Source organism: Neurospora hispaniola, assembly GCF_033458365.1.
Source record: "Neurospora hispaniola strain FGSC 10403 chromosome Unknown B0T23scaffold_8, whole genome shotgun sequence".
In the NCBI taxonomy this organism is placed as follows: Eukaryota; Fungi; Ascomycota; class Sordariomycetes; order Sordariales; family Sordariaceae; genus Neurospora; species Neurospora hispaniola.
This window is the reverse complement of record NW_026944413.1, coordinates 438182-454976: the sequence shown is the minus strand read 5'-3', so window position 1 is coordinate 454976 and position 16795 is coordinate 438182. Positions and strand designations below refer to the sequence as shown.

At 44.7% G+C, this 16795-nt stretch overlaps 5 protein-coding genes across 5 annotated transcripts; 3 read left to right on the top strand and 2 right to left on the bottom strand.

Annotated features, from left to right (window-relative positions):
• The first annotated feature begins 511 nt into the window (after window positions 1–511).
• On the top strand, window positions 512–2295 carry B0T23DRAFT_225771 (mitochondrial carrier domain-containing protein). The gene is made up of 8 exons (XM_062833807.1): window positions 512–762; window positions 836–918; window positions 995–1017; window positions 1085–1217; window positions 1278–1427; window positions 1507–1978; window positions 2053–2124; window positions 2217–2295. Exons 1-7 carry the CDS (start codon window positions 725–727, stop codon window positions 2084–2086), a joined length of 933 nt encoding a protein of 310 aa, XP_062689021.1. The 5' UTR covers window positions 512–724; the 3' UTR covers window positions 2087–2124; window positions 2217–2295.
• A 666-nt stretch (window positions 2296–2961) lies between these two features.
• Window positions 2962–5186, bottom strand: B0T23DRAFT_415109 (uncharacterized protein). Its single transcript, XM_062839581.1, has 2 exons — window positions 3987–5186; window positions 2962–3907 (listed from the first exon to the last, which is right to left on the bottom strand). The coding sequence occupies exons 1-2, from the start codon at window positions 4950–4952 to the stop codon at window positions 3320–3322; spliced, it is 1554 nt and encodes a 517-aa protein (XP_062689020.1). The 5' UTR covers window positions 4953–5186; the 3' UTR covers window positions 2962–3319.
• Window positions 5187–5837: 651 nt separating this feature from the next.
• Window positions 5838–6727, top strand: B0T23DRAFT_422966 (uncharacterized protein; the record flags this gene model as incomplete). Its single annotated transcript, XM_062839815.1, has 4 exons — window positions 5838–5904; window positions 5943–5993; window positions 6026–6546; window positions 6701–6727. The coding sequence occupies 4 exons, from the start codon at window positions 5838–5840 to the stop codon at window positions 6725–6727; spliced, it is 666 nt and encodes a 221-aa protein (XP_062689019.1).
• Window positions 6728–7259: 532 nt separating this feature from the next.
• B0T23DRAFT_225734 (uncharacterized protein) lies at window positions 7260–10441 on the bottom strand. The gene is made up of 4 exons (XM_062833806.1): window positions 9610–10441; window positions 9059–9546; window positions 8655–8992; window positions 7260–8582 (listed from the first exon to the last, which is right to left on the bottom strand). The coding sequence occupies exons 1-4, from the start codon at window positions 10205–10207 to the stop codon at window positions 7424–7426; spliced, it is 2583 nt and encodes an 860-aa protein (XP_062689018.1). The 5' UTR covers window positions 10208–10441; the 3' UTR covers window positions 7260–7423.
• An 808-nt stretch (window positions 10442–11249) lies between these two features.
• On the top strand, window positions 11250–11526 carry B0T23DRAFT_324206 (uncharacterized protein; the record flags this gene model as incomplete). The annotated part of the gene is made up of 2 exons (XM_062835403.1): window positions 11250–11327; window positions 11425–11526. Coding segments are annotated over 2 exons (180 nt in total), but the record flags the coding sequence as incomplete, so codon positions are not given.
• Between the last annotated feature and the right edge of the window lie 5269 nt (window positions 11527–16795).

Genomic DNA, 16795 nt, shown 5'->3' with positions numbered 1-16795 from the left:
TATCATGGGAAAGAACTGTGAAGCTATCTGGCATCGACGTCTTGGGCCTGGGTGGATTAGTAGCAGCAATTCAAGGTACCTATGCCCTGCCGAGCCTGTCCGAACATTGTGCCGGAACGGCTCTGCGGGCGTCGGTTGAGCGTGTCTGTTAAGCTCGATGCGTGCCAAGCAGATTATTTTTAACAATTTTTTTTTTCTTTTTCTTTTGGCTGCAAGGCCGTGCCGACTACGGGTCAAGATTTTGACAAAACCGACGCCTCATCCGTCAATCCTCCCCAAAATTCCCGTCCTTGCTTGAACCGCCACCACGGCAGACGCCCCTCCGCCCCCCCTCCTCCGTTCCGCGCCCTCCGTTGCGACGACACCCACCGCCCGATACCGACGACAGTACTCTTGGCCGACACAATCGATTCCTTTGGTGTGAAGTTCGATTGATACACAGGCTTCGACCCGCGGTGTTGCGCAAAAAGGCTAGGGCCAGGTCCCAGACACGAGGAAACAGAGCAGCTGGCTACATTTATATCGCAGCCGCCGTTTGCATTGCGTCACCTCGCTGCTGCCCTTTTGAATTGAACCGCTCGGTGTCTGTGGAATACACCTGTATTGGTCCGCATCGCCCGTCGCCGACCCTTCCTCTCTACCCTGCCGTCTTTTCCAAGGACGGTCCCAGGAGCCCTTCAAGCTGGCTCTTAGCGCAGGAGCATCGGAGGCAGTGGCTTCCAAAATGACCCAGCCAAACGCTATCGATGAGGAGGATTACGAGTACGTGGCGGCGACTCATGAGACAATACAACGAACACCTCGGGGCCCGCTGACACCGCATCTATCTATATAGCTATGAGTCGCTCCCGCCCAACTTCTCGCTCATCCAAAACATGGCCGCCGGCGCCTTTGCTGGCATCGCCGAGCACTGTGCCAGTATGTTCCCCTTGTAGCCGATGCGTTCCATCGGAACCATCTTCGATGGGCATTGAGCTAACTGATTCTCCCATAGTGTATCCCATCGATGCTGTTAAGGTGGGCGAACGGCCCCTTATCCGTCCACGCGCGAGACCTCAACGAGTCACTGACTGGATTTCCTCAGACCCGTATGCAAATTGTGAACTCGAACCCTTCTGCGGTCTATCATGGCGTCATCCAGAGCACCTATCGAATTGCTTCGACCGAGGGCATCTTCAGCTTGTGGCGCGGCATGTCCAGCGTCATTGCCGGAGCCGGTTAGTTTGCCTCTCCGTCTCTCCGGATCTCGCGGCTACCAACTAATGTCAATCTGATAGGCCCTGCGCACGCCGTTTACTTTGCGACTTACGAAGCGGTCAAGCACTTGATGGGCGGTAACAAGGTTGGCGAGCATCATTTCCTCGCTGCTGCCACTAGCGGTGCTTGCGCGACCATCGCCAGTGATGCCCTGATGAACCCCTTCGATGGTATGCCCACCCATATATGCCTATACACTCTGCGGACCCATACATGTAAAAGCGTAGTTCTAACGCAATTGCAACACAGTGATCAAGCAGCGCATGCAGATCCAGAACTCCGCCAAGATGTACCGCTCCATGCTCGACTGCGCCAAGTATGTTTACCGGAACGAGGGTCTCGGGGCTTTCTACGTCTCGTACCCCACCACGCTGTCGATGACCGTCCCTTTCACCGCGCTTCAGTTCCTAGCCTATGAGTCGATATCAACCTCGATGAACCCCACCAAGAAGTACGACCCAGCGACACACTGCCTTGCTGGCGCCGTAGCTGGCGGCTTCGCAGCCGCGCTTACGACGCCTATGGATGTGATTAAGACCATGCTGCAGACCAGAGGCGCGGCTCAGGACGCTGAGGTCAGAGCCGTGAACGGCTTTGTGGCGGGGTGTAAGCTGCTGTACAGGAGAGAGGGTGTCAAAGGCTTCTTCAAGGGCTTGAAGCCCAGAGTGTTGACCACCATGCCGAGCACGGCCATCTGCTGGTCGGCATATGAGGCGTCTAAGTACGTTCACCCCGATTCTGCTACCAAAGTCTCAAAACTGTCCCGACATGCTTCTAACACATGGGATGTTCCAGGGCCTATTTCATTCACCAAAACAGCCAGTCATGAAATGCGGCTGACCTACGGAGCGGAAGCCATTTGACAAGGTGCGTGCAGCTGTCTGCAAAGCTTTCTTGTATTTCTTCTTATTCCGAGCATGTTGCCGCTGTATTTGTTAGTGTTAACTCGCTCGCTGCAGCCAGGATCAGCAAAACTCGACATCCTCGGATATTCATGCACGGCGTTAGAGGATAAAAGAAAGAGACTGCCTCCATTCCAGCGTATGGAGCCAACCAGACGCGAGGTGGAGGAAGCCCAACACCACTCAAACTCGCTCACTTGCGGGGATTAAATGTCCATTCATTCGCCCTTGGCGTCCGTCTGATAACGGGCAAATGCCTGGGCGCGTTGTCCACGAGGGCGCACTGCGGAATGGGGTACTCAGAGGCTGGGACGGGCACAAGGTGTCCTTCACCCTAGCCAGGAACAATGGGGTTCTGTGCAATACCAAGCGACTACAAGGATACAAAGCAAAAACAAGGAACACCAAATCCAATTATGTACGTAATGTAACTTTGTTTCCTTGTCTTCTGCTGTTTTATACTCCTTGCACAAATTGTTCCCAAAGGTTCCTTTGTCCACCCACAAAGTCATGGGTTGTACCGAATCTAAGAGATGCAGGCTATTAGTGCGTTGTGCTTGGTGGCGTGATTGGTGAGGGAAAAGCAAAGCCTGGTGTGCTGCTAGTCTGTCCTTGGTCTTCAACAACCAGATTGCAGTTATGTATTGATGGCGAGGTAGTGTGGAATTACGGCGGCTGTGTGTAAAAATCAGTTCGTAGGTCTTCACGGGTGTTCATATCTTCTTACCGTTTATATACCACTTACGAGTTATGGTTTACGCTTGTATTGTATCACATCGGAGACAACCATGATTTGCATTTGGCCAAGATTTTTCTTGTGGGAATTAATTGGCCAGCTGTATCGTCTTCCATCTGCATCCTAATAACCACCTGCAAGAAAATGAGGAAAATTCAGACATTGTGATGTCGCAAAGTACCGAAAAGCCGGTCAGTTAATACTCGATGTTATGAACAATAATCACTGCGTGTTCTCTGCCCGTTCATTCGTCCGGCGATGCCTACGAATAGAAGCTCCAACTTAACTCACAAACTCCTGAATCAAAGCTCCCAACCTTGAAGTTTCAAATGCGTCGCGCGCCTGACACCATAATCAAGAACAACATGGCATTCCACATGCTTTTGGTATCCACCCATGTACCCGATGAGCTGTCCCGCGATGTTTAGCCACCAAACGGAAACCCTCCGGGAAACCCGCCACTCCCGTACTGAAATCGGAATCCGCCTCCCGGTCCGCCCTGCTGAAACATGTACGGGTTACCACCATGCCCGCCGAAGGGCTGTCCTCCCTGTTGTCCCTCGTGCGAATTCGGGTCGTCGCCTCTGTCGAACCGTGCCCGTAACTCGGGGTCGCTCAGTACCTCGTACGCCTCGTTGATCTGAGCCATCTTCTTCTCGGCCGCCTCCTTGGTCAGACCTTGCTTGGCTGCCTTGTCTGGGTGGTGAATCTTGGAAAGCTTGCGGTAGGCAGACTTGATCTGTCTCTCATCCGCATCGTGGGAGACGCCCAATACCTTATAGTAGTCCTTCGTCTTGGAGCGTTTGAGTGCAATCTGCGCCTTCTGAATGAGGGGGTTAATGACGTCTGATTTGGCAGGGTGTTCCTCTAGGGCCTTTTGAAGGGTAGCGATGGCGGCGTCGTACTCTTCTGCCGCGATCTGAACTTGCGATTGGTACAGGAGGGCATAGAGGGCAGTGGGATTGATAGCTAGCGACTCGACGCAGTAGGTGGAGGCTTTTTTGCTGTTTGACTGGTGAGAAGGAGCTGGTGTTAGCTACCTTGTTCCATACTGATGTTGACTTGGGGGGCCGCTTGAGAAGTCGACTTACTTCAAAGTATGCCTGACACGCTAGTTCTACTAGTTGTCCTACCAACGCATTACCCGCGGACTTTGGAATCGTCCCGTCCGCCCGAAGCTTTTCAACTTGGCTCTTGACCTCCTGAATGAGGCCTTCCCCTTCTCGATTCGGGACCAGGTTCTTTACGGCCGTCATTGGTTGTTTCTTGTCCAACGCCTTGATCGCTTTCTGGACCAGCTTGTCCGTCATCTTCTCTTCCTTCAGCAATGCTGCGCATACCTTGCTGTCTGGATCCGAATGTAGACATTTCCTGATTGCTGCCAGCCCCCCTGGGAGATCGCCGAGGGCGTAGAAGGATATGGCCGAGATTTGGAGATGCGGGGTTGTGTCGCCAGGCTTCATCTGCAATATGTGTTGTAGGTCGCTCATGCCCATCTCCAAGTCACCTCGCTCGAATAAACACTTGGAACGTAACTGGCGCAGCGCAACAGCCCGATTCGCAACCATGATGGCGGCTCCGGCTTGCGTAACACATTCCTCCCAGTCCCCGCTGGCTGCTGCCTTCTCGGCACGGCCGGCAGCAACAGCCGCATCCTCCAGCGCAACTAGTTCGTTCACTTTCTTTGCCTTCTCGTAGTGCTCCCTCGCGGCGTCCCAGTCGGCGCTGCGTGCCTTCAACTTGCCCAGCTGGATGTGGGCACCTTCGAAACCAGGTTTGAGCGCGAGCACTTTGTTGAAGTCATCGGTCGCTTGCGAGGTGCGGCCAAGCGAAAGGTAGGTGGTAGCACGCTTGAAGAAGGTCAGGTAGTTGGAGGGGTCGCGAGCAATGGCAGCATCATAGTAGACGAGCGCATCACTGGTCTCCCCTTTTGAGAGATGGCTTTGCGCCGAGGCGAGGAGGTTGGAAAGTGGCAGATCGGAGGGTATGTCGGCCGGAGAAAGGCCGTTCACAATGGAAGCGGCCGCAACGGCAAGGGCTGATAGCCGGATCAGCATCTTAGATGATGGCGAAGGCCGAAAGCCAGTCGTCCACTCAACTCGAGACGCAGGTGGCTTATTTATCGAATCGTTATTAGGATTGTAAAGACTAGATGACAGAAATGGCCACGATTAGGTTTGTGTTCAGGAGAAACTTAAGTTTAAAAGACCTAAGAGATTGATAGGGTGAAGAGTGAATGAAGGGCGATATGAGCTTCAACAAACTGGAGAATGGAGGTTGATGGAGCCAAGTTGTCCTTTGACGGATGACAGCGTTAGCGGCACGGCTAGCGCCCGGTATATGTAGCGGGTGTACGTACCTTGCTACCACGCTAAGGGCATGCACGTGGCACTGAATGGTACACCTCCGCAGGGGGAAAAGTTGTTAGCTCGGTACAGCCAAGCCGCCAGCCAAGCCACTAAAGCACTACAATAAATAAGGGTATTAATATTGGGAAAAGTGGCATTTATTGTCCATCATCTTATCTATCATTTTATCTAATAATCAATGGAGTCTCCATTTGCCTCAAATGGCGATGCCTCGAGGAATGGTAGTGACCGTTGCCATGGTGAAAAAAAGGGTGATGAGATGAAATGCTTCCTTTGGCTTCCAAAGTCCTTTTTAGGTACTTTTCTATAGAAACTACCAGAAAGGTTACATCGGGATACTCCGACCACCAAGTCTGCCACCCCCCCGCTGATCTGCAAATTCACTAAGCTAACAACTTTTCCCCCTGCGGAGGTGTAGACGAAACTCCTGCCACCTTATTCGAGTGTCTACATGATTGTAGTGTATACTGGAAACCCCTGCAACTGCATCCCCCAGGAACCAGCAGTATAAACACACCGGTTAGTGCATAGGACTTAGCTGGCTGAACTAACTTCAGCTGCAACCATATAACTATGTACTGCATACTGATCTCGGACGATTTCTTTGATATGTATGCACTGACGGGCTCGGTCCCAAGTAGTAAGTTTTTTGGTAGAGTATCGCCATTTGGTATATAGAATGCCCTGGTCTGAATCACATGCAGGTTCAGGATATATTACTGTGCACTAGTAAGTATTATACTCATTATTCTATAGTCCAGGTACTTCCTCATCCGGTACCCCTGTCCCTGACGCTTTCATGTATCAATGCGAGGGTGCGAGCCAGGCGAGTCCTTTCTGGCCGCATATGTTCACACTCGCTACCGCTTCTAGGCATTGTCTACTATCTGAAGCTAACCACCCGTGTACATCAAACAAGGTATCTCACAACATGTACACCGCGGCCATGTCTTTTCGAGGTAGAATAGCTGTGCAGACGACTTGCATCTCTCAAGAAGTCCTGGCCCAAGGCGGAAAAGATGCCCTTAAGTTGCTTGGAACCAGAACGCATCGTTTTGACGAGCCTTCAAAGTTGACTCTCAACCACCAACTATCACAGTCATTTCCGAAAACCTGGCGGCGACGTGTTCCACGAGGTGTCACCGACCTTGCTTCATCGACCATCGATTGGGGTGCTTCTTCGGCCTGTTCGGACTATACAAACTATTTGGAACTGTTGTCCAGAAGTGGATCGCCCGTTCTATGTGTTATACAGTTCACCCCTGATTCGCTCGTTAGCGTGGTACTTGCAGAGGACTTTGTTTTCTTTCTTTCTTTCTTTCTTTCTGTTTTTTTTTTTTTTTTTTTTTTTTTTTTTTTTTTTTTTTTTTTTTTTTTTTTTTTTTTTTTTTCCCCTCGCTTTCAGGATAACTAGGCGGGACTGCTGGCGAAGATAGCATCCAGTTGGCTATTGCTCGCTGTGAAACGATCGCCTATCGTTCTCGATCTTAACTGTGTTTGGAATAAAGGGGTTTCCAAAATCCCTTGTCTTCTTTCTTGTCCGAGGAGGTCGCAATCTCGGTCTAACAAACAAGTAAGCATAGATATGTATTATCGAATCACGTCGCCGTACACACACGCCTGCCTAGGTACATAGTAACCTTGAGTTCTTATAACAACGACCTGAAAACCACGTTTGGAGCAACACAAAGAGAAACTGCCAGCATGTTTGAAGGGAGAGCCGGTGATTATGAGCGGCATCGAAAGATCCAAATGCACACTTTGACACTAGGCTCCAAGCTACCCATAGACGGAAGATTAGAAGAGCATCCCCATACAACGGCCAAAACATGTATTCTCCGAGACTAGAAGATCATATCACCCCCGGATCCCCCACCTGTCCGCCTTGCCATCCATACCGCTACTATCACCCCCACAACCACCTTGACAGCAACTAGAAGAGTATCCTACACACAAGAAAGCCGTGGAATCACAGTGTTCCTACGCGCAAAAAGAACGAAACAAAAGGAAAAGCGAAGACGAAGCCACTGACGACTACCGACCACAATTGCTTTATGTCGACGTTAAATCTAATGTGTCCTAGAAGTCGCCCAAGCATGCTCGAGCTGGTCGATTGATAAACAACTGGGATCAACGGAAGACGTAGAGGCAAGCCGAGACTACGAAGAGCTCTTCGGATATTCACCAGGCATATGAAGGTGGGATATGGTTGGAACGCTGTCATTGCGCATTCCTCCGATAGTTGGGCGTGTTCGATCCTGGAAAACGTCACCACCACTGTTACTGTCCATCTGCCCAACCATAACTGTCCTTGGCATTGTATGGCTGGAATGTTGAGCACTCGCAGATGCGATATCGTTGTGCATGCCACTCTCATCCCCCAGTGGGGACACTGCTTGTAGGGCACCCATGGAGGCTGGGATATCTCTGATATCAGAAGCTACCCCTCGCTGGCCGTGACGAACGTTTTGCTCGTCCGCATCGTCGTCCTGTCTAGCAAGTAATATCATATCGGGACTGATTCGACAATCATCAGTCTGTTCGCCATATTCCCGGAGAATGACACCATCGCCTAGGTTTCCAACAGTATAATGCATCGACAGGGGTTGGCCGTCAATTTCGTTGTGTACGCCATGAACTTGACTCCGGTTTGGGTTGGCATAAGTGTAATCGCCCTGATGTACTGTAAGAGTGGGCCCCTCGCAATCCGGTGGAGTTGGTTTCCGTGTTCTATCGTGTTGCTCTATGGCGCTGTCTGGCAATGTGGTGGTAGCCGCGGTGGCATCGACAATGCCGTTCTCGTCGTTTCCGGAACTCACACTAAGCGGGGAAACGGGAACCTGTAAGCGTCTTTGTGCATTTACCTGGAGATCAGATGGGAATCGCCCACCTGAAGGACGTCGCGGCAGAGCGTCTTGCCTCGGCGGCTGGTTGACATATGCCACGCTTGCAGAAAAGGGAGGCTCCTCGTCGTCATTGACCCCATCGCTACTAATGGAAGACCGCTGAGAGGACCTGCTGTAGCTTCTTCCATGGCCGCGAAGGAAATTGGTGCGTTCTTCCGGGGTCCGCTCAGTAAGCATTTTGATGTCCTCATACCATGCCATCATCGTATCATGGCTTTCGGCGCGGAATACCCACGTATGGCCACGGTGCATTGTTCCGGTTTGGCGTCCTTTAAGGATGAACTTGTTGGACGAACTGCCCTCGGTAGAATGAGACCCAAGCTTTTGCTCCGGAAGGTAGAGCGACATGACCGGCCCTTGTCCCTTATCGGCAGACTTGAACTCGTGTAGGTGGGTAGGCGAGAGTACGTACCTGCTATTGTTAGTAAGAGAACAGAATATGCACTGCCGGGAAGAACCTTCTTTTAATGGCTCGGATACTTACCATCCTGCCGAATAGCTTTTCAAATATTTGCTTTTGCGCTCCAAAAGACCCGCTCGGATTTCCTGACAAGCGTGATGGTCACGGCCGGGATAGTGAATGAACTCAGCCGATCGCATGGGTACGTCCGGATCCACGAACTGATCATCTTTTCGAATGAAGGAGTTCCATTCGGTATCCTTGGGCATGGAAACTGGGCCAATTCGAAGCTCTTCAATAGCACTGTAAGCAACATCCGACTCTCTCTTGAGAATACCAGCATAAGCGTTGTAAGATTTTTGTATCTCGCCAACGACAATGGACTCGAGCTCCCGTCCCGAATTCTCAAGGTTCAGGTAAGCCTTTGGGTACGGCAGTTAGCTGTGAACAGGACTCTCCCAACGAGCCACATGGTGAAAAGTGCGTACCTGATGCAGATAGTTTTCCTCGTCAATTTGCCTTTCCAGCTGGCGATCCACTGCTAGTCGTAACAGGTATGGATCTTCTTTGCCTGTTGTAAGAGCTGGGTCGAGTTCGGTCTTGCCAAGAACTTCCTGAAGACTATTCACAGCTCTTCGAGTGGCCTCCATTTCCTTGTCAACGGAGTTTTTGAAATCGCCAGAGAGATTTTTGATTTCCTTGATCTTCTGATGTAGGTCACTCCGTAAACCCGTGAGTGCTAGGATAACATCCTCTTCGATCTCGCGTGCTTTATTGGACTCGGCAATGGCTTGCTTGTTGTAATTTCGCAGAACCTGGAGGGCATCGTCTAGCCCACCATCTGAAAGAAATCCTGGGGGAGTCGACGTATTATTCAGTACATTCCCCAACCTAATGAGCGATTTGGAACGGTGCTCATAGTGTGTCTGGATCTCCTTGAAGAAGACAATAAGGTCTTTGAGAATCTTTCGCCATGCTAAGAAACAAAAACATGAAGGTTAGGCGCGGACTATGTTAGCAGACAGGTATGAACTCATACCTTGAAAACGGTTGGCAAGGACGTCGGTGGGACTGCCTGCCGTCGGAACCGGGCAGTAAAAGGCACTGTTCATTCCTTCTTGGTCGGAGTTCTGTTGAAGTGCCAAACTCCGAACACTCCCCGCTTTCATGCTGCGACGGCTGCCGCTCCGTTTGAGGCTCCCACTACGTCTAAGAGACGCTTTTTTCTTGAGAGTGTTGCTGCGGGACATGGAAGCGGTCCCATCCCCGTTAAGGCCATTCACAGAACCGGCGTACGAGTTCGTTCGGTACATGGTGCTGTGAGGTCGCGTGCCGTCGACGATCGAGCTTCCTCGTCGACCGGCATCCCACTCCTCGTTGAATCTGGCTGAGTGAGGAGCAGTGGCCATGTGTTCATGATCAGATTGCATCAGGTGAGTATTGGCCAGGGTGTTTGACGCGGTCTCGGCATCAGGGCCACCGGAATAGTACTGTGGTTGTTGCGGTGGTGGGTGCTGCTGCTGCTGCTGCTGCTGCTGTTCATGGATAATTTGCTGCTGGTCGGGAAAGTAGCTGTGTCCGCGATCAAAGTTCATGTTGGGGGAGGGGGCCCCGACTGGAGATCTAGCGGTCATCATGATGAGTGTCGGCGCGCGCCGCAGGACACCTCACCCAGTACTGGGACAAGGACAGAGAGTAGGCTCGGGAGTTGGGGAAGTAGAGCGGCTGGTTGGGTCGTGGTAGCGATAGCGGGAATGGTCGACTAGGATATCTAGTCGGCAGACCTTGGACTGTACGAGAGGACGAGAAGACGGATAGGCAATAGGTTTTGGAGAAGGGCAGCGTAAATGAGAGCCTGGATGGACGCGCGCGGGTGTTGAGGATGGCAACCTGGATATGCTTGGATGATGAGGCTGGAACCAGACCAGTAGACAAACCAAGTCGGGCGATCCAGGACTGGAAATTGAAAATAAGATATTGCTACCGCTACCTAGGTCTGGGGTTGTGACTGGACGGGAAGACAATGACGGCGCATCCGACTAGAGGTAGTAGGAAATGTGGGCGCGTGGAAGGTGCTCGTGGTAGAGGTAGCGAGGCGGTTTAGAACTAGAGGAAGAAGGCGAGCAGGGAAAGTGGTAATGTTGATTTGGTGCCTTGGGCCGTCTGGGAGACAGGAATGATGTCGTCGTCACCGGGGGCAGGGCAGCAACAAAGAACGCTGGGCAGGGTCTGGGCTAATTGTGCTGCTGTAGCGTGCGCTATTCCGGGCATATGATGGAGCTGTTGATCGACCCCCGCAAATTACGGACCGGGGCCTCGACGGAGGTTCAGTCGCAGCTTCAGATGAAGTGACCCCACCCAATGGCACACCACAGTTCCTAGACAGGTCGCGCTTAAGCTTACCTATTGTTTGACCCTTTTTTTTTGGTGGATGTGGTTCTCGTTCTTCTCTCTGGAGTCAGTCTGGGATTCCTCAAGCAATGAAGGTCAGTCGTAGAAGTACTCTGTGAAACGTAATCTTGGCTTGGCACTCAGATAAACCTAGTGTAGTGTAGGTGACATTGGTAGCTGAGCAGAAAGAGACGTCCGGCTAAAACGAGCGAGCCCGTTCAGTACGAGACGGGAGCTGGTGGTTCCAAATTACAGGTTTTAGTTGTCATATCACAAGACCTTGCATAGACACGACGGCCAGAGCAGCCCATGGTTGACCCATTACATCATCAAGAGCGAACACCACGTCGAGCTATCTTGAGCCAGGTGAGCCTGGCCACAACAGGCACTGTCCTACTGTACATAGTTTTAACAGGTAGAGGTAACCTGGGTAGGTAATCTGCCGTGAACTACCTGCAACCAGGCGCTTCACATAACCCGTGGTCTTGCTGTTTCGATCGAGGTCCAAGACGATTTCCAGGTTTGCCAAATTGGGCAATCTCACTGCAAATCAAGTGCACGTTGAATCGAACGCAAAGGTGGCCGTTCTTTGTGCCACCAACTACTAAGTATCCGCCCGGCGGGTGACGTATTGCGGCCTTGGTTTTGCATCGTCCGCCCAACGAAGAATATCTCCCATCCCTCTTCAAAACCTCAAGGTACTGGATTTGATCAATGTCTGGGAATGGCAGGTCAAAATACGACCAATTGCGTCAGTGGGAACAAACTAAGCAGGTGCTGAAATGCCAAGCCACGCAGTTCAATCACCGTACAACTTAAAGGCATCTCGCGTGTGAAGGCTAAGCAGGTACTAGTCGAACACAATAGATACAAGGTTGTTTTTCTTATTCGTATATTAGTACAAACTATTCCCTAACATCCTTAAAAGTTTCATTGTTAGATAATTTCCTACGTACCCTACATCTTCTTATAAAGGGGCAATATATTACGGGGTAAGGCGATATTGAACGTATAGGGTAGAATATAACTTGCGTAATTATACGAAGAAGAAGGGAAACTATAGAATCTATACGTAGCGGCTTATCCTATATAGGCGAGGATGAGCCGTATCCTTAGTATATGTAACCGGAGCCTCCGGGAACGTATAGCCAATCAAGGGGGCCCGCGTAGGCTCAATAACTACTATAGCAATAGTAAAGCTAAACGGATTAGCCAATCAAAGAACGTACATCAACCGGTAATTATAACTATAGTAATACCGTGACTAAATAATAATTACAAATTAGCTTTATAATATTACCCCGGGCTTAAAATACCTTCAGGTACTAAATTATATAAAGGAAAAATCACCAATCCTCCTCCTCCAAAGGCTTAAAGCTCTCTATTACCAAGTTTATAACCTTTTTGAGGGTATCCGCGGCCGGTATTGCGTATCGGAGCGACTATCTTATAATTAGTACTATTATTAACGGTCCTAATCCCGCGCTACTATAAGTTTTATTTAAATTATAGACAGCGTATTTATACTTCTTCTCTATAGTAGATTAATATAGAGGGACTAGGAATTCCGAATTATTAATATAAAATTTATAAAGGATATTAATATAATATTCTATATTATTAACCGATTCTCAAATTAGTATATAAGATTTATTTTAAATAATATAGTATTTCTATTTACTATTTTCGAAACGATAAGTATTAATCCCTTCGAAGGTGTCACAGGGCGCGAGCAAACACTAAGGTAAGACTTTAATTATTGTACGAGGAACAGGAAGAGAACCCTATACGTGTACGAGAATTATATAGGGTATTGTTAGGAACGTAGGCGAAAGGTAGGCTGAGGTGACTACGGTCGTAGCCACACGTAGGGGACGGCAAATTAAGGGTCAATCCAAAGATGTATTGATAACTACCGATTACAATAAGGTACGTTCCGTTAAACCTCTTTTATACTTATATAAATTTTATTTATCCGTTGACGAATATTATAGAGCCTTATACTAATCTAATACTTCAGCGTAGTGCCGGATTATCCTTCCTGCGAACCCGACCTAATATAGGCATTATTATAAATAATCCTACGCTTTAATTAACGAAGGGGAATAGTAGCTGCTAAAGTACTTTTATATATAAATTCTTAGTTTCCTAATACGACCCCCCCCTTATAAGTTCCGTCTTTAGAATTTTTATAATAAATGCCGGGTACTGTAGTATTATTGGGTATTATTTACTATAGCCGCTAATATTATATTCTAAATTATAACCGCTCCGCTACCGGCGAACCGCCCGCTAGAGTATTAGTATTGTATTATTTATTCTTATAAATTCCAAATATAGCTACAAAATTAATATTAGATCTAAAGAACTAATATTCCGCCTACTAGTATATCGGCGCTATAATATCTATTCTTATAAATTCTAAATATAAGTACGAAATTAGTATTAGATTTAAAATACTAATATATTGTCCGCTAGAATATTAGTATTATAATATTTATTCTTATAAATTCTAATATAGATATAAAATAGGTATTAGGTTTAAATGTTTAATATTCTACCTATTAAAATATCGGTATTATAATATCTATTCTCGTAAATTCTAAATACGGATACGAAACTAATATTAAATATAAAGCGCTAATATTCTACCCGCTAAAATATCGGTATTATAATATCTATTCTTATAAACTCCAATTACGGATATGAAATTATTATTAAATTTAAAAAGTTGGCCGGGTTCTTAACCGTTACTAAGACTGTTATTCCGCAAATATACGAAGTAATAAACTTCATTTTACCTAATAAAAAATATTATATTAAATTTAAAAGTATTAATAAGTATTTTAGAATATTAATATAATTACGCCCCGTAATTCCTCTTACCGGATATTCTCCGTTATCCGCGTTCGTAGTGTAGCTTAATACTTTCGTAGGGTACCCTCCGTTATTTACGCTTATTATATAATACTTATATAATTGAAACCCGAAATTCCTTTTGTAAATTATTTTCTATTATTCGCATTTACTACGACCTATTATAATATTTAAATACAATCCCCCTCCTTATAAATTCCGTCCTCGGGACCTTTATTTCCATCCTCCGCTTCCTATAATTCTATATACTACTTCCTCTATAAATTTCCCTTATTTATATTATTCTTTCTTAATCGCCTTCCTATTACCCTCGCTTCGTTCTTTATATTATTCCCTCTGTTTTAATAGTATAATTCTTAATTATTTCCCCCGCTTTCCTTACTATAATCCGAATTATATACTTTCCTATTTTCTACCTTTTTTTCCTACTTTTTTATAACCGCCGCTATTATTTATTTATTCTATTCTTCCCTTTCTAATTATTATTTTTGTTTTATCCTTTTGTTTACCCCCTTCTATTATTTATATAATTATTTAACGCTTTATTTACCCTATATTATTTTATATTCGCCTGCTTTAAATTATATTTACTTATTTCGATTTATATTCGTATAGGGATTTCCTCCTTCGTTTATATAATATCCTTTCCACCTACCCTCTTCGTTTTTCTTTTCTTCTTCTTCCCTTCTTTACTTTTACGATTATATTTACTACCTCCTCCTTTAATTTTATAATTACTTCGGCTACCCCCTCGTTTAAGCTAGCCCCCGCTACGAACGTACGTATTTTTATTATATACCTACGTATTAATCCTTATTTCTTTTATAAATTTAATTAATATATTCGCTTTTCTTTTTTATTTTTTTTCTTTTCGCTCTATCCTCTCCTTCCTTTTACTTTATACCCATAATTAACCTTTAATTAATTATTCCTTTTTTATTTTTTAATAATATTTATCCCTTTATTTATTTAGGATATAGTATTATTTTAATTTAAACGTTCGCTAATACCCTAATCCTAAATTTATATAAAATATTCCATTTAATTAGTATATATATTTACTAGACTAAAGGTACGCTATCTTCCCCTTATCATCTCTCCTATTTTTTTTTTTTTTTTTTTTTTTTTTTTTTACTAACGTCTTCTCCTTCTAGAATTCAACGAAAGATCGTAATATTCGCTATCGCTACGCCGCTACATATTTGAAATCCCCCGCGGTATTTGTAATTTCCGGAACGATATATAAAATATAGCGGCTGAAATTATATACTTTACTAATACTAGTAGCCCCCTACTTACCCCCCTCTTATAATAATCACGTCGGTCCGTAGCGGCGTTTTAGGTTGCAATATAAACGCGCTTTATTAATAATAGTCTCCTTATAATATTATTTAGTATATTCCGAATTAAGAATTTTGATTGTAAGGGCTATTTAAGATTTAGCTACTATAGTATTAGTAATACTAATATTAATATTAATCCGGTAGCCCCTATTAGTAGTCCTATTATTAATAATAGTAATTCTTTTATAAATATCTTTATATTGGATTTTCCTATTCGTATTACCCCCTCCCCTAATTGTACTTAAGGTCCTTAGTATTAAACAGTTGATAGGAGGCTAATATTTATAAATAGGAAATTGGACGAATTATTAGAATTTGCGAAGGAGGATTATAAATAAATAGTATAAAGTAATATTTACGAATATTATCGATAGGCGCAATAACGTACGGGAATATTCCTTTTAAGGTTGTAAATTCTAATCCTATATCAATAATAACGAACGCTGCTAAAGATTTTTTTATTCGGAATAATAATAGAAAATACGAATTATACTCTATTTAACGCTTTATTAATATCCTATATTAAATTAAATTACCTTCCCTTCCTATTTCTCGTCCTATTTAATATTTCTATTTTATATTTCTGTTTTATATTTCTACTTTCGTATTACTACTTTATATCTCTATTCTATATTTCTACTCTTATATTTCTACTTTATATTTCTACTTTATACTTTATATTTACATCTTATATTTATATTTAACATCTCTATTTATATTTCTATTTCACGGCTTATATTTATGTTTTATGTCTCTATTCTACGTTTTATATTTATATTTTACATTTACGTCTCACATTTACATCTTACGTCTATGTTTTATATTTATATTTTATATTTACGTTTTACGTTTTATATTTACATTTAGCGTCTCTATTTATATTTCTACTTTACGGTTTATATTTATATTTTACGGTTCTATTCTACGTTTTACGTTTATATTTTACATTTACGTTTTACGTCTTACGTTTATATTTTATATCTACGTCTTATATTTATATTTTATATTTCTATTCTATATTTCTAAATAATTACTATTCCCCTTCTATTACCTAATTAACCCTTATTAACCTAATAATCGGCCCGCCGCTAGTATACCGCTACTATATTTCCCTAACTTTATATTCTTTAAAAAGGTTTAGGTAATTTATATTCTTTTATAAGATTTACGAATTTTTATTGTCCGGATACCCCTTCTATTTAATTTAAAATTATTATTAATGGCCGGATCCCTAATACTTTATAATCGCCCCAATTTCGTATTAAATATTATTTTCCTTAATATTTATAATTTCCCTTCGTAGTACTGTTGTAGCGGGATCCCTATAATATAGTTCTAGTAAAGTAATAAAGAATACTAAATAAATTTAGTAATATATAGGGAATATAAATTAGTATACTATCTTCTTCTCCCTAACGACCTTAGTAATTTAAAAAGGTCTTAAAGATTTATTTATCAATTTAATATTTAGGCGGCGTTATTTAATATATTTCGTATTAAATAAAACCTAATTTCCAACGTTGAATTCCTTTAATTTCCGAATTTTATTATATTCTTTTATATACCCTTAATTAATAACTTTTAAAGCCGCTATAATTTCTAACCGCTTATAAA

Bases quoted from the DNA above. Each gene is read 5' to 3' on its own strand.
- B0T23DRAFT_225771 (XM_062833807.1), top strand. From the start codon at position 725: ATGACCCAGCCAAACGCTATCGATGAGGAGGATTACGA. The intron at 1,218-1,277 runs GTTAGTTTGCCT...TCAATCTGATAG, and splicing joins CAGCGTCATTGCCGGAGCCG to GCCCTGCGCACGCCGTTTAC. The intron at 1,979-2,052 runs GTACGTTCACCC...GGGATGTTCCAG, and splicing joins TCGGCATATGAGGCGTCTAA to GGCCTATTTCATTCACCAAA.
- B0T23DRAFT_415109 (XM_062839581.1), bottom strand. From the start codon at position 4,952: ATGCTGATCCGGCTATCAGCCCTTGCCGTTGCGGCCGCTTCCATTGTG. The intron at 3,908-3,986 runs GTAAGTCGACTT...CCTTCTCACCAG, and splicing joins CGTGTCAGGCATACTTTGAA to TCAAACAGCAAAAAAGCCTC.
- B0T23DRAFT_225734 (XM_062833806.1), bottom strand. From the start codon at position 10,207: ATGATGACCGCTAGATCTCCAGTCGGGGCCCCCTCCCCCAACATGAAC. The intron at 9,547-9,609 runs GTATGAGTTCAT...TTTGTTTCTTAG, and splicing joins CCTTGCCAACCGTTTTCAAG to CATGGCGAAAGATTCTCAAA. The intron at 8,583-8,654 runs GTAAGTATCCGA...TAACAATAGCAG, and splicing joins AAAAGCTATTCGGCAGGATG to GTACGTACTCTCGCCTACCC.